Source organism: Schistocerca americana, chromosome 6 (genome assembly GCF_021461395.2).
Source record: "Schistocerca americana isolate TAMUIC-IGC-003095 chromosome 6, iqSchAmer2.1, whole genome shotgun sequence".
In the NCBI taxonomy this organism is placed as follows: domain Eukaryota; kingdom Metazoa; phylum Arthropoda; class Insecta; order Orthoptera; family Acrididae; genus Schistocerca; species Schistocerca americana.
Window position 1 is genome coordinate 511,300,551 of NC_060124.1, and position 21,841 is coordinate 511,322,391.

Below are 21,841 nucleotides of genomic sequence, written 5' to 3' on the forward strand. Positions count from 1 at the left end.
ATGTAAGTTTCCGTTTCATAATATAATACTTGAAGCCTTGATGTTTATTTAATTTCAAAGAAAATCTCTCAACCTTATTTTCATTAATTATACTTGTGATAATCTTTTCTGTTTAAAAGATTTATGCAGCTTATGATTCAGCGTATGTTCTGTCGGAACAGGAGGTTGTCGTGACGACATCGTTATAGTATTTATTCCAAGTTCTTTCAGTTCCGTTTATATGTTCGTACAAATCCAATTAGTTGGTCCCTTAGGTTTCTTTCATGTAACTTCTGTCTGTTTTCTCCGCGCGATCTTCCTCCGAAAAACATTTCTGTTCATTTTTTAGTAATTTTCGATATCGCGAATGAGAAAAGACAGCCGCCTCCTGCTCCGAACGGAACACCACGACTTTTCTAACGTCGGAGAGTACCGCACGAATTTTCCGCTAAAAGGTAATAGAATTTCTTAAAGCTGGATCAATTACACATGTTGCTGCTGTTCTCCGACAAATCTGGTGTGATTAATAGTAATTTATTCTGTCACGACGAAAAGAACCAATTTTATTTTTACCCAAAGCAACAAAGCTTTCAATTAAATTACTAAAAAAAAAATCATACCAGAAACATTTAGAAGAATTTTTGATTACACTATAAACCGGCAGCGCATTCCTGCTTGCCTTATCGCTTGTAAATTATAGCTAGAGCATCTCTAACAGTAGTCCAACAGGGGTCTGTCAAAATACCAGTAAGCCACTTCCCTGCATACCATACCTCTTCTCAGACACTGCAGTAACCCGGTAAAATCGCTCGCAGTGTTCGTCACGAAGAGTTATGCGATATTCAGGGCAGAAGTCGAGGTCGGTATGAGGAAGTGTCTTTCAGAGACATGTTACAGCCAAGGTAATCGTACCATGACAACAGCTCACTCACAAGTGACTTTTAATTACGTGCTCTCTTACTACCTAAGTAACTGAAGCAAACGTTATTGAAACGTTCCTAGGCAGCGTCCTTCTCTCATCAAACGTTTCACCAAACTGCTTGTCTCTAAAGGTCCAGAATCTACGGGTCAACGAAGATACTCTCTTTCACTTTTGATTCGTTCTGTCGTGGCAACTTTTCTCTCAGTTGCGTATAGACTTTACCTTCATGATTCATTTTCTTTATAAAATTTTTCATGAAACATATAACAATCAGTTTAGAAGAAGACATAACGGTAAGTTATTGTAACTACCATCTACTGTACTTACTGATGTAATATATTGAACTAGTACGCACTGAGCATTGAATATTGTTTGCATTTCGTAGTTTCATTTTTTGCGCATGTAGCAATTCCACGTGCATTGGCAATACATTTCTTCTAGTTTCCTTTGTAAAATGAATGCTTCAGCTAAGTTTCATTTTTCTTTGTTATATTCGTTGTTAGCACTATGAAACCGATAAAAATTAGGTATTTCATGCAATTTGCATTTGCAGTGTAGTACGGTGCTGCCCAAATCCTTTGACCTCTGGACTTCGCGTTATGGTGTCACGAATGTTATATGAGCTTGCATCATTATGCGTTGCCGTATCTTTTAATTGCAGTTGAATTTCTCAACTACAGCTAAAGTGCTTTCTGTCCGCAAGGATGTGGCGGAGGCTCCGTCGCTGGATTTCGTGCTGTGTGAGGGGAGAAGAGGAGGAAGAGGAGAGGAGTGTCCAGCTGAAGGAAGAGGAGGAGAAGGAGGAGGAGGAGGAGGTGTCCAGTCCAGTTCCTCTGGGGGACAGTGTGCAGGTGAGCATCGCCGTGGTTCCTCACTCTAGAGGCGTTAAAACACAGCAGTGCTTCGAGGCAGCCATATTGTGTACAGCATGTCCACGGCATTATACGGTATCGTGGTTTACTGTTACTGCTTCTGGACAATAGCAAGATTACTTAGCGACACATAGTTTTAAACACTGTATGGTCGAATTCCCACTTTTATGCCACTACTCATGAACGTATCCCTCTTATCCATGTTAATGATAACACCAATGAAATGTCATTCGAATTTAGAGAACCGCTCTCTGTACTTTTGTAAGGGACAGTCAGATGGAAACGAGGCAGATGGAATAAAAATAAATAAACTCTTTATTATTTCAAAAGTAATCACTGCATCTGTTAATACAATTATCCCACAGTTAGAAAAGAAGGCTAGTACTTTCATGGAAAAATGTTTGCGGTTGTCGACGAAAACATGCTTTTTGCCAGACACGCCCCTCTTCCTTTGGAGCAAATCAACAGCCACGAACCTGTTTCTTCAAGGCTCCAAAACTATGAAAATCGTGTGGGGAGAGATTAGGACTTAACTGAAGACGTGTAAGCACTTCCCTGTGAAGCTTGTGCAGAATGGTCGAAACAACCGTGGCAACATTCAGGCGGGCCCACGTGTTGTTAAGGTTGTTTCGAGTATGCCCACATACTGCTAAGAATCTTGAATCGATAAATTACAGCATTTTCGCTCCAACTTATAAGAAACAAAACCTATATTCTCGAACAGATATTAAAGCTTCCAGTCCTTTGATGTTGCCCTGACAGAGAAAGTTAGGAAACTAGATTCATTTAAGACAAACTCGACTATTCAGTAGAGTTTGTGAAATAAATGTCCTTTTTTCCCGGTTTCCTCTCTTTGTCTCTCATGCCTTCCAAGTCACTAGGTTTGTATCCATACTCGTCCCTGTTAACTCAGGCTTCATTCGGAAGCAGTTGAGTCATTCCTCCGCTACGGCGTTGTATGTGTTTGAGCATAATGTGAGAGTGTTGTTTGCAGGAGCTGGTCAGCATCACCAACCATAAGACACTGTATTGGCATGCGATGTCTCATCGAACGAATACATAATTAAGGTTAAAGTTCCTCAAGTCGATATTGCCGAATTTCACTGAGGCTCGATAACCTTTATTGTGCCTTTAAACGTATTCATGTTAAATCACAAAGTACAGTTAGATTTTGGCTACCATGCAGCTCATCAGTCGTTTTGTTTACAGGATAGTCCCATCTACCTTGCCGATTACTGCGGGCTGTACGGTGGACTGCTCGTGAGGCTGACGTTGAAGTCATCTGGGGTGAGTAGCATCAGCTTTGTAGACTGTAATTTGATTTTAGGAATGGCAAAGGCACCATAGACCCTGCATCGTGTTGCGTCTGATAGTGGTACCAACAGTTAGAAGAAATTTTCATAGGTGGATTGATCACCTAAGGATGTTGGCAACTGCATATTACACTTGCCTGTCAAACTGAACGTAACTTGTGTAAGGATCATATTTCAACGGTCAGGCAACAAACGTTGTTGTTGTTGAGGTTTTCAGTCTGAAGTCTGGTTTGATGCAGCTGCCCATGGTAGCCTTTCCTTTGCAAGTCTCTTTATCTCTGAATAGATATTACTACAACCTTCCTCCATTTGAATTTTCTCAGAGTATTCATTGCTTGTCTACCCCTACATGTTATCCCCAACCCTCCCAAAATTTCTTCCTGACGTTTCAGGATGTGTCCTGTCAACCGATCCCTTCTTTTAGTCAAGTTGCACCGCAAAATTCTGTTTTGCCGGGGTAGATTCAGTACCTCTTCATTACTTATCCTGCCCAGCCGTCAAATCTTGAGCCTTTTTCTGAAGTACCATATTTCAAAAGATTTTATTCTCGTTTTGTCTGAGGTGTTTATTATGCTCGTTTCACTTCTGTACAAGGGTATATCCCTGACGCAAGTCATCAGAAAACGTTTTCAATAACGTATAAATTTTGGATTAGATGCAAACAAATCCATTTTTCTTCCGAAAATGCTTTTCTTATTATAACTAATCTAATCTCCATTTGATGTCCTCCCTACTTCAGCCACTGACAGTTATTTTATTTGTCAAACATGAAAACTCATCTAACATTTTAAGTGTATTATTTTCTAATCTAGTAACCTCAGCATTATCTGAGTTCCATATCCGTTCCATATCCCTCGCTTTACTTTTGTTAACGTTCATCTCATAACCACTTCTCAAGGTACTATCGTATAAGCTGAACAGCTTTTATAGAACTGAACGAGGTGGAGCAATAGTTAGCACACTGGACTCGCACTCGGGATGACGATGGTTCAATCCCGCGTCCGTCCATCGTGATTTAGGTTTTCCATGATTTCTCTAAATCCCTCCAGGCAAATGCCGAAGCCGGCCGAAGTGGCCGTGCGGTTAAAGGTGCTGCAGTCTGGAACCGCAAGACCGCTACGGTCGCAGGTTCGAATCCTGCCTCGGGCATGGATGTTTGTGATGTCCTTAGGTTAGTTAGGTTTAACTAGTTCTAAGTTCTAGGGGACTAATGACCTCAGCAGTTGAGTCCCATAGTGCTCAGAGCCATTTGAGCAATTGCCGGGATAGTTCCTTTGAAAGGGCATGGCAGACTCTCTTCCCCCTTCTTCCTTAATCCGATGAGAGCGAAGATTTCGCTGTTTGGTCTCTTCCACCAAAAAACTCATCCCAAGCTCTCCGAAGGACTGTGCTGTCTCTCACATGCTCGCAATGTCATCGGCAGACCTCGAAGTTGTTTTTTTGCCCGATCATCAATTCCTTTTAAAAATTTCTCGTTAGTTTCCTTTACTGCTTGCTTATGTACACACTTAGTAAAATAGTGCTTAGAATCTCAAAACGGTAACAGGTTTCTGTGCAAACTGTATGCAATCTTTCACTCTCTGTATTTTATCACCGCTACCATAAAACTGCAAAGAATAAATTCTGGCCACTATTGTAAACAGTTTTCCTTAAAGCAGGGTTTCCCAAATTCTGTTCCGTGGATCACTGGTGTTAAACAAAAGCTCTGGAAAAAACTTGTCAGTAACATGGTGGTTTTTTTCTGATTTGTTGACAGTACTAACAGCTTTTTTTCAAATCTTATTGTGGTTTTTGTATTAGTAGCTATGGTTTAAAACTGAAGTAATCACTGAATAAAACAAGTTTCTCTGATTTAAAAAAAAAAATTATTAACCATCAAAATAAAGGTATTCCATCGAAGCACCATGATTCTCAAAGTTTTCCGTCTCAGCAGAAGTTTGGAAACCTGTGTTCTAAATCTACATATGCTAGAAACGTAGGTTATCATAACTGCAACGAAATTCCCTGCTGTTTGGCAGGAATTTGCCAGTCCTGCTAGTGCCCGCTCGGTCTCGGCAGTTGACTCGACCCCGCTAAGTGTTGACCCTGTCGTGCAGGACACGTCGGCCCCAGCCCTCGCCGCCTACTACTCCGACAGCCGCTGGGAGGCGCCGCACCGGAGGTGGAAGCGCCGTGAGGAGCTGCGCCGCCGCTCGCCGACGCCCAGCAGTTCGACCTGCAGCAGTGAGGAGAGGCGGCGCATGTCGCGGAGGCGGAGGCGCCGCTGCCGCCCCTGCGACCGCAACGCAGCCGCCGCGCGGCAGCCGGGCCGCGTCAGCCAGCGGTGTAACTACCGGCTGTGTCCGCGCAGCCGGCGCGCTCAATAAACGGCTCTGCCCGAGCCGCACCTGTACTCTGCTGTTGTTCTTGTAGTCTCACTTAGGGGTCCTAGACACGCACCATTCACCCGACCGATCAACATCGTGTGCAACTTTCACACGATCCGACCGACTTTACTCAGCCGTCACAAACTTCTAGGGGCGGTTGGAACGACAGCGCTACACATGACATCGTTATTTTTAGTAAAAGGGGAAGGGGGGCCAGTGATGGAAGTGGTTGGCAGGTCGTCTGTCGAATGGTCGCACGCAACAGACCAACTGGCAAGGATAGTTGGTCGGTCGGTTGGCCAAAGTGCCAGCAAACATATAGTTTGTTGGTCGGTCGGTCGTTTGGTACCCGTTTATGGCCAGAAACAATATAGGTGTTACAAATTCATTCATAATATCGTTGAGCCAACTGGAGCGTTCGATACCGCGCGTCAGCTCTGAGCTGTGGCGTGATGGTGTTGTGCGCGTTAAGTCATACGTGTGTGGAGTGCTGTTCGTTTCTCTCTGGGACGCTATGTGTGTTTTCCCTGCGTCACGTGACCTTACTCACACACAGATGAAGAACAGTAAGTTGGTTTAATGAACAGATTTTTGTAAACCCTCGTCGCCAGTTCTGTACAGGCCTCGTCGCCACTGCTAAAGAGGTCGAGTTGCCACTGTTACGGTAGGCCGAGTTTGTGAGTTCGTGTAACGGTTTATGGTGCAGTACACCACTTAGACAATTTCTCCCTCCCACAACGTAACAGCTATGCCACAGGATCAGGTAACAGTATAGAAGAACGAATGTTTTACAAAACTCAAACAAATTAGTAATAAAGTCTCACAAATGAGTTAAATGGTTTACTCTCTTTGTGACTAGTTGAATATGGGACTCCTGAACACTACATGTAAAACAACACAAAAAGACTCTCAATGGATAAGTGTAAGTTGGTTGGTTGGTTGGTTTTGTGGATGGAGACCAGACAGCGAGGTCATCGGTCTCATCGGCTTAGGAAAGGACGGGGAAGGAAGTCGGCCATGCCCTTTGAAATGAACCATCCCGGCATTTGCCTGGAGCGATTTAGGGAAATCACGGAAAACCTAAATCAGAATAGATGGACGCGGGATTGAACCGTCGTCCTCCCGAATGCGAGTCCAGTGTCTAACAACTGCGCCACCTCGCTCGGTTGATAAGTGTAAGTAATCGTAGGCAGACTTCACAGTACATAGCAAATGCAATTTACAACAACCGTCTGTTCGCTTCAAAGAGTTCATTAACGACGTTCCTTATCTAAATTATCTCTGGACAACGATCTAGACTGTCAAGTGCAGGAGCTGCTCTTCTATCTTTCGAGTAAGCTTCTGTTCGTTGCCGCACAGTCATTGGCGGATTGTACTCGGTCGGCAATTGGCCGAGGCGAAATCGATATCCTGTCTCTATGGCGCTGGCACAAGATCGCATCTTTGCGCCTGTGGTGCTTTTGTCCAGGCTCTTTCGTGTTCAGAAGATACGTCACAGATAACGCGAGAAGTGCACAACTTTTCAACCACTTTTCGCACTCAGCAATAGTGATACCTCATGTACTACAATGCTAAAACGAAACACTACAGTTTCAGTTTATCTCATTCCATTCAAACGGATGAGTGAAAAATGTGGACCACTCGCACTTCAAGTCTTTTCGTTTAAGGCGACCAAATAAAACTCACCTCAAAAATGAAACAACCACTGTTACTTGAGAGATATTATGTAGTTATTCTGGGATAAAACCTGAAGGAGGTAGGCGATCAACACGATACAACAGGAAAATTGAAAAATGACGCTGTTCTTGCGATAACATCTCGTAAATGCCTACTACAAAACAAACTAAAAAAGAAAAACAGTGAGATATGATATAGTGCTGGGTCTTGATAGTACCACACACAGTTGGAAACATACTACTGGTCATTACAACTGCAACACGAGGAAAAATAGCTAATAACGGTATGTTACTTCTTGTATATATATATATATATATATATATATATATATATATATATATATAGTATAATGGTATTACACATCAAGATGGTAACGGAATGGCAGAGAGAAATTTTTTTAAAGTCACTACAGCCCAGCATTGCTTCAGTACATGGAAGAATCAACACGTCAGCCACTAGGTATAAACATTTCTACCCAGTTTGGCAGTCACCAAGATTATAACAGCAACACTTCTGCATGTGAAAGTGAGTAATCTCACTGGATCAAAATGGCTCTGGGCACTATGGGACTTAACATCTGTGGTCATCAGTCCGCTAGAACTTAGAACTACGTAAACCGAACTAACCTAAAGACATCACACACATCCATGCCCGAGGCAGTATTCGAACCTGCGACCGTAGCAGTCGCGCGGTTCACTGGAAAAGTGTAAGACAAGTGAATACCAACCCGCCTCCATCACTACCATAACATTATGCAAGAAGCATTAGGCAGGACGCAATAACACTTGTGAGGGGTCTGATAAGCACTTACGATACTGAAACAAACTGATGAGTCAATGCAGCAAAACTGAAGACATGGCTCAAATGGCTCTGAGCACTATGGGACTTAACATCTGAGGTCATCAGTCCACTGGAATTTAGAACTATTTAAACCTAACTAACCTACAGACATCACACACATCCATGCCCAAGGCAGGACTCGAACCAGCGATCTTAGCGGTCATGCGGTTCCAGACTGAAGCGTCTAGAACCGCTTGGCCAGAGCGCCCGGCAAACTGAAGACATGTGATGACTTGTAATGAGGATACCTATTAGGTCATTATAAATGACTTTGTACTGCAAAGCCACTCCTCAACGCCAGTAATACTCCACCACGCTAGCCAAGAGAAAGTCAATCTTAGGATCGATGGTGTTCATGTCATTTGCACGTAATTCTCTGTTTATTATTTTGTAACATCTTCTATAAGATTTTTCCAGTATTTGTCATATTCTTGGTGCCTGATGTGATGACCGCCAATCTGTAAGCATTAATGAACACGAATCAGTATCCAGTACTGACGCCAGTGATAGGTAGTCCACAAGTATACGAACACTGATCCTGTTCAGGGCACCAATTTCTCTTAATCTTGAGAATCGTTTGCGTCAGACGGCCTACCAATCGGCAGGCCAAGTCAGCATTCGACACGACGTCATAGCATCTTACATCACGGTCCATCTAATAGGACAACATGGGTGGTGACACATGGGGACAAATATTCTTGACAGCATGTGAGCCAAACACACTAATGTCACAGTGATGGCTTCATATGAAGCAGACCAGCCCACATGAAGCGGATTGCATCGTGGAAGGTTTCGCCAGGTATGTGTTTCAAACGATCTTTAGACCTACCAAGAAATTAATGGCTATTTAAGGACGGTAAAAGGTGAAAGGCTCCTCCCAGCAACACCCAGGGACGTGAAATGCTATGCAGTTGCAGGCAAGGTGTTCATTCTTTCCGCGCGCTATACGAGATTTGAATAATAGAGAATTCGATGAAACCTCTGCTAGGCACTTAAATGTGATTTGCAGAGTATCCAAGTAGATGTAGTAGTGTAAATTGGTACAATGAAAAGAAATGTTAACGCCCGTACAGCCGAACACAAAAGGAACTGTCGTCTGGGAAATACCGAAAAATCGGCCGGTCGCAGATCATGTTTCGAGATGGGAACCATGAAATGAAATTCAGCGACACATGCGTTTTGGAAAAGACATTGCACTACCTTTCATGAGCGCATAGAGAAACGATAGAGGTTTTTTTATTTTTTATTTTTTTATGTTTTTTTTGAGTCATCACTCCTCTCTGGTGTGATGCAGCCTACCACATATTCCTTTCCTGTGCCAATCTCTTCATCAGAGAGCAGCGCTTGAAACCTACGTCCTCAATTATTTGGTGAGTGTATTCCAATATCTGCCTTCCGCTACAGTTTTTATCCTCTACAACTACTTCCAGTATCATGGAAGTTATTGAATGATTCCCTAACAGATCTCCTATCATCCTGTTACTGCTTCTTGCCACTGTTTTCTATATATTTCTTTCCCTCATATTCTGTGCAGAACCTCCTCATTCCTTAACTTATTAGTCCACCGGATTTTTAACATTCGTCAGTAGCACCACATTTCTAATGCTTCGATTCTTTCTGTTCAGGTTTTCCCACAGTCTACGTTTCACTACAATACGATACTGTGCTCCAAACGAACATTCTCAGAAATTTATTTCTCAAACTGTGGCCTATGTTTGATACTAGTAAACTTCTCTAGGCCAGGAATGAGCTTTTTTCCATTTCGACTCTGCTTTTGGATAAATTCTAGTGTCCGATACCACCCTTCAGTTCTGACCAACTACGTCATACGTAAGGCAAAGGTGCTGCAATGGACAATCTATGAATGGAACGGATGCCGGCCGCGGTGGTCTAGCGGTTCTGGCGCTGCAGTCCGGAACCGCGGGACTGCTACGGTCGCAGGTTCGAATCCTGCCTCGGGCATGGGTGTGTGTGATGTCCTTAGGTTAGTTAGGATTCAGTAGTTCTAAGCTCTAGGGGATTTATGACCTAAGATGTTGAGTCCCATAGTGCTCAGAGCCATTTGAATGGAACGGATCATACTCGTAAACAAACGAATATAGCCTGCCATAAAATAATACATTTCACGTGACTATTAGTTACGCGCGAATATCATTTAAACGAGTAGAAGATGAATGAAATAAATAAGAACACGAGGGAAATTACGAGTGCATATATTATAATTTCCACACTTACTGCAAAAACGATGTAACAAATGAACCGTCGAATAGTTGGAATATATAACTAGAAGCAACCTGTGTAGGAGGTCATTTCCAGTTACCGATTCCAATATTACTGTTTGTTCCACAAAAATCTTACAACATATCAGAAACGCGCTTAAAAATGTTGTAGTTAGTGTACTACAGAATACGATTAGACTTTCAAAAAATGAAAATCTTTACACACATTACTGCACACGCAAAGAAATAAATCGCAAAAATTACCAAACCTTGCAACTGATAACTATACTGCACGAAAGTCACACCAGTTACAGTAGCTCCAAATAACAGTCAATAAAATCGATACATCAGGAGTGACTGTAAAAATAAGAGAAGTGTAGCAGAAACATCGAAAAGGAAAACATGAAAGTGGCTACATAAAAAGAAACTTAGCGCAATGAACTTCCAAAGGAGTCAAAGATCGAGGTTGACAAGAACGAAATAAGGACATAACACGAAATAATAATATTAGAAGGTAAAACAGTAAGGAAAGAAGCAAAATCCAGGACAACTAATGAAAAAAATAATAAGAAACACAAACTGCCAAGCACAAATGAGGTACCACTCAAAACAGTTTTTCCCTACCACCCGCTCTCAATCAGATGCAAAATTTTAAAATAATAAAATAATGAAACCACGAGTCAATCACATAAACCCTCCGGCAAAGACACAGCAATACCCGTCGGCCTACCATTGTAACCAGAAAATATCAAAACGACAGAAAAACCTCCCTCCAGAGAAACCAAAAAGTAGCACTCGCACAATAAAGTGAAATAGAAAAACGCAACGTAAAACAAGAAAAAAAGTATCGGACCCACCAACACCTAACTAACAAAACGAGGTTTGTACATTTTGCTGACTACTTTCATAAATGCAAGAAATAAACAATAACCTATAGGAATAGTCTTCCTCCAACAGTATTCACTAAATGGCCTTGCAACACAGAAATCCTTCTCTTTCCCGCTCGACAACAGATTTTACAGCCCACCTATAACCCTCGGTAGTATTAGTACATGCCAACATCTTATAATCTTTAAACTGAATATTGTGATTCACGACCAAGAGATGATAACCCCTTTCACCCAACCCCTTGTACGAAGCAAACCGATCCGACGTGACTACAGAACCTTCTTCCACATATTCTTCTATCTAAGATGCGAAGACTTCCTTTGTCTGATTTAGTACAACCCTAAATACAACATCAGCATAATCTCCTCCAGAAACTACTACTCCAGAAACCCAAAAACCTCGTGTCCCCTTTCGTACTTTCTCTTTCCAAAATGTGACTGACCTACTTCACCTATAATCCGTGTCCCCCTCCCCCCCCCCCCCCCACCATGACCACCTATACTTTTTAAATTCCCCACAGACTTCTCTATAATACGAGAACCAGTCGACTACAGTGTCACACGAAACCACTGCTTCATGCATGACAGATTTGCAAGAATATTCATAGCAAAAATAGGAGGTTAGCAATTGCTTCTAAATTGAGCCTCTATCTTTCGAACTACGCCCCCCTGCGTATGAATCTCGGTATGTTATTCTCTTCCTCACCTCCACATGTATTCGTCGGAAGTTCCTGATAACGCAGCCTTCGTCAAAACCATATAATTCCCACAGACGCTGCCCTTGCAAAGTTCAGCAATGACGTCCAATAATTGCAAAAATTTTATAGTTGATTTACGGTCACTCATTTTCTGAAGCAGTATTTTCGGAGTAAAAACAACTGACTCATCCATAACGAACAGCCTCAGAAATCAAGACCTTATAAATCACGACTACTTATAAATCACGCCTACTTTCATTAACAAAAGATGCCGAAAACAAATTACGAGAGGAAAACAAAACAATCTACATCGAATGTTTTAAAACACGCTCGTAACGAGGAAATCCAGAGAAATCATTTAACGTTCATCGATAGCTATCTGCGGCACAAACAAAATAACATCACACATTACGTCATTGGTCAAAGCTGACGGGCGGTATCGGACACTAGAATTGACCCCTGCTTTTGATATCCTCCTTGCTCGATCTGTCATGCGGTATTTTTGCTGCCTAGATAGCAGAATTCCGTAACTTCATCTACTGCGTGACCATCAGCCCTGACGTTTTCTCGCTGATGCCATTTCAGCCTATTCTCACTACTTTCGTCTTTGTTAGATTTACTCAAAATGGCTCTGAGCACTATGGAACTTAACATCTGAGGTCATCAGTTCCCTAGGACTTAGAACTACTTAGTCCTAACTAACCTAAGGACATCAGGCACATCCATGTCCGAGGCAGGGTTCGAACCTGCGACCGTAGCAGCAGCGCGGTTCCAGACTGAAGGGCCTAGAACTTCTCGGTCACCGCGGCCGGCGCACTCAGTCCATAATCTGTACTCATGACACTGTTATTCCATTCAGCAAACGCTGTAAATGAAGTTATAATGAAATGTAAACCTTTAGCGGCTTACAGGCGTCGATAAATATCAACGGGAACAGATGAAAATCTGTGCCCCGAACGGGAGTCGAACCCGGCACATCCTGCTTATATGGCAGACGCTCACCGAGGACACAGACGATAGTGCGACTGCAGGGCCGTATCTATGGCACGCTCCCCGTGAGACCCACACTTTCCAACTTTCTGTCTACACACTGCATTCTTAATGCCCCTGCCTGCCACAGATAAATCCCTGCAGTCGCACAACCGTCTGGGTCCTCGGTGGCTCTGTCGCATAGAGCGTCTGAAATGCAAGCAAGAGGTCCCGGTTTCGAGTCCCGGTCGGTGCACATATTTTCATATGTTCCCGTTGATATTTATCAACGCCTGTAAGCAGCGAAAGGTCTAGATTTCATTATAACTTCATTCTTCGAGAGCTGCAAGATTACCATTGATATCTGTACAGATATCACCTCTGTAAATCTTCTTCACTCTGACTGAGGGCAACAACCTTATCGTTGATATCCTTTCACCTTGAATTTCGATTCCACTCTTCAATCTTTCTTTTATTTCCATCACTGCTTCTTCGACGTGTAGATGGAACAGTAGAAGTTAAAGACTACACCCCTGTCTTATAACAACTTTTTAATCCGAGCACTTCGTTCTTGGCCCTCCACTCTTATTATTCCCTCTTGGCTCTTGCACATGTTGTATATTAGCTGTCTTTCCCTATAGTTTACCCAATTTTTCCTCAGAACTTTCAATATTTTGCACCATTTGACATTGTAGAACCCTTTTCTCCGGTCGATAGATCTATGGATGTGTCTTGATTGTTCTTTAGTCTTGCTTCCATTATTAACGGCACCGTCAGAACTCTTTCTTGCCTTTACCTTTCCTAAAGCCACACTGATCATCATCTAATAGAGCCCTAATTTTCTTTTCTACTCTAGTGTGTATTATACTTTTCAGTAACTTGTACGCATAAGCTCTTAAGCTGACTGTGCGATAATTCTCGCATCTGTCAGCTCTTACAGTGTTTGGAATTGTGTGGATAACGTTGTTCAAATGTGTGTGAATTCCTAAAGGACCAAACTGCTGAGGACATGGATCCCTAGACTTACACACTACTTAAAATAACTTATACTAAGAACAACACACACATCCATGCCCGAGGGAGGACTCAACCCTCAGGCGGGAGTGACCGCGCAGTCCGTGACATGACGCCTCAAACCGTGCGGCTACTCCGCGCGGCTTAGATAGTGTATCGCCACTCTCAAACATCTGCATAACAACGTAGACAACCTTTTTTTTTGGCCACTTTCCCCAATGACTGAAGAAATTCTGATGGAATATTATCTATCTTTTCAGTCTTATTTGATCTCTAGTCTTCCAAAGCTCTTCTAAATTACGATTCTAATACTAAATCCTCTATCTCTCCCATGCCGACTTCTGTATCCCCCTCCACCACGTCATCAGATAAGTCCTCCCCCTTACAGATGCTCTCGATGTACTCTTTCCACCTACTCTCTCTCACCCCTGTATTTATAACGGAGGAATTCCCATTGCACTCTAAATGTTAACGCCCATGCCTTACGGTATATCCCTTGTTGTATGTATTTGTGTACACTGATTTATGTATGTGCGGATATGCAGTATTACTTGATATGTAGTAATACTTGAAGTAATTATAACTTGAAGGTAATACATTTGCACCAATGTCTGGATCCGTGTCTACTGCTCTAAGCTGAGAATATTTGCATCGCGAATAAGCATAAACTCTCTTGCTAATGCTTAAAGTTACTAGAGCACGAATTACTGTTCGTATTGTACCTCTACAGTCTTACAGAACATGAGCGTATATAATTTAGCGTTCGTCAAAAACGTCCAGCGATAAGATTTTAACCTAGAAAGAATACTTTATGAGTAGTGATGAAATCTCGTTGATCTCGTAAAGCAGAAGCTGCTGCTCATATCCTTCAGTCCCTTGTGAAAACTTTTACTGTTTATGAATAGGAACTTTGTATACGATCCTCGGATAGTGATTCTGTACGACTCAGTCCACATTTCGTTATATGATGCGCAGCCGTTCGCGGATATCTATGAATAACAGGAAACACTTCTAAATTCCCATGACCGTGCTTGCAGATCTACCAGCAAACATCGTCAGCCAATGTCCCAAGTTCCTATAGAAGCTTAGCATAATTTACTTCCTCAAAATTCACTTCAGAAAATAACTGTGAAGGATTGAATTATCCATTAAAGAATTTCATTATATTCTCGCATTGGTTTACAATGATAAAATGTCTCTCTCTCTTTATACCACTCTGTAACACTTTATTTTTTACAAAGTATTCCTCTACAATCGACAAGACGCGCATCTCAGTCCCATAGGACCATAAATAAACACTTCCCTGTGGCCTGTCCTTTTCCGGATCGCAAAAATGTTTTACTATAACTGACCGCGCGCCACAAAACAACACAATTTCTAGGAGTAAACGCATCCCTAACGCAGGCGAAACGCACTGACTCGACGTACTCTATCAGTTCGAATTCCATCTAGCCAGTAACAAAAGGAGTAAACTGCAAATTTGTCCGATTAGCGCAGATCTGGGTGGTAAATTGTTAATTGTTAATGTCATCGTAAGCTGGTATGACTTCTCTATAAGTTGAGTCAACCCTTTCAACAAACACTTGCTTATCGATTCCTTCATATTTGACGTGCAGCCATTTCACCGTTGCGTCCAGTGACGTGTATCTCTCTATTCCTGAATGTCCCAGACCGTCTGCACTTCCCTCATGTACCCGACAGCTGAAGTATTTCTTCCGTTACCCTCGGTTTCTCCGCAGTTACCTTCCTTGTACCTATGTTTTCCTTCCAACTTCCGTGAATGCCCTTTTTAGACATTTCCGTTGCTCATCAACTGAATTGTCTACTTAGCTATTAATTATCGCAATTTCTACAGCCTCCTCAAACTTTTAGCTGCCTGCTTAGCTCTTAATTATCGCAGTATCTATAGCCTCCGCAAACTTAAAGCGCATCTCTTCGTTCTATAGCATTTCCGTACGATCACTTCTTAGCGGGCCCACCCCCGGTAGCTGAATGGCCAACGTGACAGACGTTCAATCCTAAGGGCCCGGGTTCGATTCCCGGCTGGGTCGGAGATTTTCTCCGCTCAGGGGCTGGGTGTTGTGTTGACCTAATCATCATCATTTCATCCCCATCGACGAGCAGGTCGCCGAAGTGATGTCAAATCGAAAGACCTGCACCAGGCGAACGGTCTAGCCGACGGGAGCCCTAGCCACACGACATTTCATTTTCACTTCTTAGCGGAATGATTCTTCCAGAAGAGTCCCTTAAACTTCAGCCTACTCTACGTAATTACTAAATTGTGACCCGAGTGTATATCTACTCCTGGATACGTCTTAAAATCCAATGCCTGATTTTGGAATCTCATTCTGACCTAGATGAAATCTAACTGAAATATTTCCGTATTTTCCGGCCTTTTCGAAGTATACGTCCTCTTTCTGTGATTCTTAAACAGAGCATTCACTGTTAATAGCTAAATGTGTTGCAGGACCCAATTAATCTTCCTCCTCTCTGATTCCTATTGCCAATCCCATATTCTCCCGTAACCCTTTCTTCTACGCATTCCCTTCCAACCACATACCAGTGCCCCATGACTATTAGATTTTTATCTCTGTTCACGTTCTGAATTACCCGTTCAGTATCCTCGTATACTTTGTCTCCCCATCTTCTGATTCCGACGTCGGGATGTATAGCTGAATTATCGTTGTCGGTGTTTGTTTGGTGTCGATTCTGATGAGAACAGCCCTATCACGCAACAGTTCACAGGAACACACTCTCTGTCCTACCTTCCTATTCATAACGAATCCTGCTCCCGTTATGCCATTTATACCACTTTCTGCTGCTGTTGATATTACGCTGTACACGTCTCACCAGAAATCGTTGTTTTCTTTCCATGACACTTCACTGACCCCCACTAAATCTAGATTGAGCCTTTGCGTTCACCTTTTCCGATTTTCTAGCTTTCCTACCACGTTCAAACTTCCAACATTCCATGCCCACGTTAGCCTTTCGTTGGTAATTCAATATTTTTCTCAATGGTCACCATCCCCTTGACAGTTCCCTCCCGGAGATCCGAATGGAGGACTATTCCGGAATCTTTTGCCAATACAGAGATCATTATGACACTTTTTCAGTTTCAGCCCACAAGTCATATGGACACATATTATTTGTCATTAAGGCAGTGTTTTCCATTGATTTCTGCAACCACTGATCGTTGTTGATTCTTCTGACTTCAGGGGCATTTTCACACCCCAAGAACAAAATAGTACCCTGAACCTCTGCCAGCTCCTCTACCCTCTGACAAATCCTTCGCCAGAATGAGGGTGACTTATGCCGGACGTCCTCGGCCGATACAGCTAATGAGTCTTATTGAAAATTTGAAGGGTGGTCGGGTTCGAACCTGAGACCAAGGACGATTTGATTAGTAATCAAAGACATTACACCTAGGCAACTAGTACTGTAAAATTGAGACTCGTAAATGTCATCATAATTTTCATAGAAAAGAAGGTCTACGTTAGATAAAATATGGATGTCGACTTTGCACCACCACAGTGACAGTCGATTATTTTAAAAAGAGAATTAAGACGCCATGCAAAAATAGTACACAGGCGGTGTCACATGACAGATGGTGGTGCTCTCTATGCGCTCTATAAATGCGAGAGCCCCTCAAGACTAAGTGGCAGTAGCAGTTTTACCTCGGAAGATGTCTCCCAAAGTGGGAGGCGAAACGTCAGGAAGCAGTTTTGTACATCGACAACGGCCTCTCTTCCCGGAAGCTTAAACTGAACATACATTTGCGAATGAGAAACCACCCGCGTGATCTTTCACCACATATACAGAATACAGGTGGCGCTACAACCACCTAGTTTGTACTGCTGCACTGCAGTGCCAATCATTTGCATGTCCAAACATCTAGTACACTTCTTACCAATTTGACGTTGGTTGCATGTCACATTCACGTTGTCGCAGTTTTAATAATCACAACTATACTAACAAGCGCACGTTAGAGTATATTAGAAAGAAGGTTTCTGTGGAAGACGAGATAGTGATGCTGTAGCTAGTCTCCTTCAGCCACATAATGAAAACATCACTCGAACTGAGAAGTGAAGGACCGGTAAGTAGGAAAGATCACTTTGAATAGACAGTAACAAAATAGATATTCACATGGAACTTCCTGAATTGATACGTGAAATAAATCAGTATGTTGATTCGAAAGCTATAGAATGGCTGTGGACTGTTTTCTACTATTCTTTTTATATTTATACGTCCAATGGATCGTGATATTCTTCTATGAAGTGGAAAGCCTGAGACAGTTTAGAAGACCATTACGTAATTGATTTTCACATATGTTTGAGTAGTGTCTAATCTGTTCTCCAAGTGACTACTGGAAACAGTGCGTATCGCGTTAGCAGAACGGCGAAAAGATATGAGAGAAAACGGAATACCTTCAAAGAATCTGTGGGCTCATGGAAAGCCTTTGACAACGAGGAGTGGAGCACTGAACATGGAATTTCGGAAAGAATTGCGATCAAGGGCGATGACAAGGAGCACATTAGAATATCAGCGGAAGTACACAAGGTTACAGAAGCTGAACTTAAAGACACGATACTCCCATTGTGTGAGACATTACTACAGTTAGTCAAAACTGGTGTACGGGGTGTATCATAAATAATGTCGTGAAGACAAACAGTCGAAGGTACACGATTCTAATAGCAAAATATGTGTAACCAAACATGTGCTCGGAAACAAATACCTTAAGAGCTATGAGGACTTGTTCATGTTCGATACTGTGAAACAAACCTCTTCTACTGCAAAATCCCTTATTTCCTAATTTTTACAGGTGGTAATATGGAAGAAATAAGAATAAAAGTCCAGTAAACATGGACTCTAAAGTGTATACCTTAACGGTGATGAGCACTTCATATTTGCTCCTTGGCCCACATCTCTTCTACCATGCAAGTGCTCACAGCTCTTAAGCTGTGCACACTAGAGCTCATGTTCATTGGACATTTTTCCTTGTTTTGATCCACAATACATCCTTCTTACTTATGGGAAGCAAAGATTTTACAGTGAACGAGACAGTTTTTATAGTAGAGGAGCTGAACAAGTGCTCATAGCTTTTAAAGTATACGTTTTAGATTCAAACTTTACTGACACTTTTTTGCTGCTAGTTTCGTGTACTTTCTACTTAAGGCGTTTTCGAATTCTTATTATCCACTCCGTTTAAACTTAACCTTGGCGTGAAAACATTATGGAAGAAATCAGTAACGGACTGAGAAGTACGTTGAAGTGAAAAAAGTCATGGGATACCCCTTAAGATAGTGTCGGACCTCCTTCTGTCCGGCGAAGTGGAGTAACACAGTGTGGCAAGGACTCAACACGTCGTTGGAGGTCCCCTGCAGAATACTGAGCCATGCAGCCTCTGTGGCCGTCCATAACTGCGAAAGTGTTGTCAGTGCAGGATTTTGTGCACATAAATGTTCGATGGCATTTATGTCTCGCGACCTGGGTGGCCGAATCATTCACTCGAATGATCCATAATGTTCTTCAAACCAAGCACGAACAGTAATGGCCCAGTGAAATGGCGCATTGTCATCCGTAAAAATTCCATCGTTGTTTGGATACATGAAGTCCAAGAATGCCTACAAATGATTTCTAAGTACCAGAACAGAAACATTTGCAATCAATGATTATTTAACTTGGACCAGAGGACCCAGTCCATTCCATGTAAACACAACCCACACCGTTATGGAGCCACCACCAACTTTCACAGTGCCTTGGTGACAACTTGGATCCATGGCGCCGTGAGGTCTGCGCCACACGCGAACCTCTGCACTCTCACGAACTGAAATCGGGACTCGTCTGACCAAGCCAGTGTTCGCCAGTCGTCTAGGGTCCAACCGACTTGATGGTGTGCCTCGGAGGGGAGCAGTAGGTGATGACGTGCTGTTAGCAAAGGCACTCGCGTCGCTCGTCTCCTGCCGTAACCTATTAACGCCAAATTTCGCCGCACTGTACTAACAGATAGGTGTGGCCCACGCCCCACATTGGTTTCTGCGGATATTTCACGCAGTGTTGCTTATCTGTTAGCACTAACAACTTTACATAAACGCCGCTGCTCTCGGTGGTTAAGTGAAGGCTGTCGGCCACTGTGTTGTCCGTGGTGAGAGATAATGCCTGAAATGTGGTATTGACGGCACACTCTTGACACTGTGGATCTCGGAATACTGAATTCCCTCACAATTTATAAGTTGAAAGTCGCATGAGTTTAGTTTGGACCACCATTTCGCGCTCAAAGTCTCTTAATTCCTGTGGTGCAGCCACATCCACTCCGGAAACGTTTTCATATGTATCGCCTGAGTACAAATGACAGCGCCGCCAATGCACTGCCCTTTTATATCTTGTGTACACCATACTACTGCCTTCTGTATGCAAGCATATCGCTATCCAATGACTTACGTCACGTCAGTTTAAACGGAAGAGAAACGTATAGCAATTACAATGTTTTCAATTGAATTTACTGCTGAAAGACAACTGTATCATGAGAACTACTAAAATGACGAACTTGTCATTTATAGCTAAAATCAATTAAAACATAGAAGCGTAGCACTCTAAAACAGTATTTATCGTATCAGCATTAGAAAATGTAAGTGAAAGAATTCAGCTGTGTAGAAAGGAAGCTTGTGTCACGTGTCACTCACTGAGAAGTAGTGAGTAGACGATTACCACAGGTGAACTTAGGTTTTTCAAGGATGACCGAAAGAGATAGACACATTTCCGAAACTGGACTCCGGGAGCGAAGAAGACATTGGGTAATTCCGCAACAGGTGACTAAATACATCAGAAATGTGCAGCAAACTGAAGCTAAAATTTAACTACGTAGATAAAAACTTAATGTAGGGATATTAGAATACATGTGATGGGGGAGAACCATACAGAAAGATATAAAAGGAATGTTCACTAGTGTATAACGTTCCGTCGAAGAGAAGATGGTCACAGATGGAGCCCAGTCTTGGTTGGTGTAGGATAATGTAGGAAATATGCCGCACGCTTTTCAACGTAAGCATTCCGGAATTTGGCTCAAGCGATGTAGGGAAATCAAATCACGGTTGGACGGTGCGACGAAGATCAGAACCGCAGTCCTGCCAAGTCCGAGTCCAGCGCTATACCTTTGCGCCAACTTCCTCCGTATGAGAGAGGAGCTTTATGCGATAGGGGCTTGTAGACAATCGATATGTTATATAGCAACACGATTAACGAAAGCTATTATTCGTCGTAATTATTATTTAACGATTCTTGTGCAACGAAATACGCTATAAGACAAAAAAAAAAGAACAATTATGCATCAGGAAAGAATAATTCGAAAAGTATGAAAATCAATAGATGTTATGCACATGCACAGACAAACAAATGGTTACAGTTTCAGAAAAACTGGACGATGTATTCAAAGAAAAGAGTTTCACAAATTGAGAAAGTCAGTAACGCGTTGGTCCACCTCTGGCCCTTATGCAAGCAGTTATTTGTCATGGCTTTGATTGATGTAATTGGATGTCTCCCTCAGGTATATTGTGCCAGACTATGTCCAGTTGGCGAGTTAGATCATCAAAATTCCAAACTGTTTGGAAGGCCCTACCCATGGCGCTCCAAACAATCTCAGTTGAGGAGAGACCTGTCGACTTTGCTAGCCAATGTAATGTTTGCCAGGCGCGAAGACAAGCGGTAGAAACACTCGCAGTGTGCGGGAGGACCTCACCATTCACAAACGTAAACCCATGTAGGCTTTCCATGAAGAGCAAACACAGGGCGTGGAATATCGTCGACGTAGCTCTGTGCTGTGAGGGTGCTGCGGAAGACAACCAGAGGTGTCCTGCAATGAAATGAAATGACACCCCAGCCAATCACTTCTGGTTCTCGGGCCGTACGGCGGCCGAAAATCACGTTGGTATCCCAAAGTTGTCTGGGGAATCTCCAAACGCGTTTTCGCCAGTCATCGGGGCTCTTTTTGGAGGGTGATTCATCACTGATGACAATTCTACACGAGTCAACGAGATTACACGCCAAATGGGCCTGACACCACTGCCAACGGGCTCGTTGGTGTACAGAACT

The 21,841-nt window shown here is 42.7% G+C and overlaps 1 protein-coding gene across 1 annotated transcript in view; it reads right to left on the reverse strand.

Moving 5' to 3' along the window:
* Nucleotides 1-5,211: 5,211 nt before the first annotated feature.
* The window catches only part of LOC124620249, a 111,724-nt gene continuing 95,094 nt past the window's right edge, over nt 5,212-21,841 (reverse strand). The window contains exon 2 of the mRNA XM_047146917.1: nt 5,212-5,358. Coding sequence (XP_047002873.1) covers nt 5,212-5,358 — 147 coding nt within the window. The remainder of the gene's footprint in view (nt 5,359-21,841) is intronic.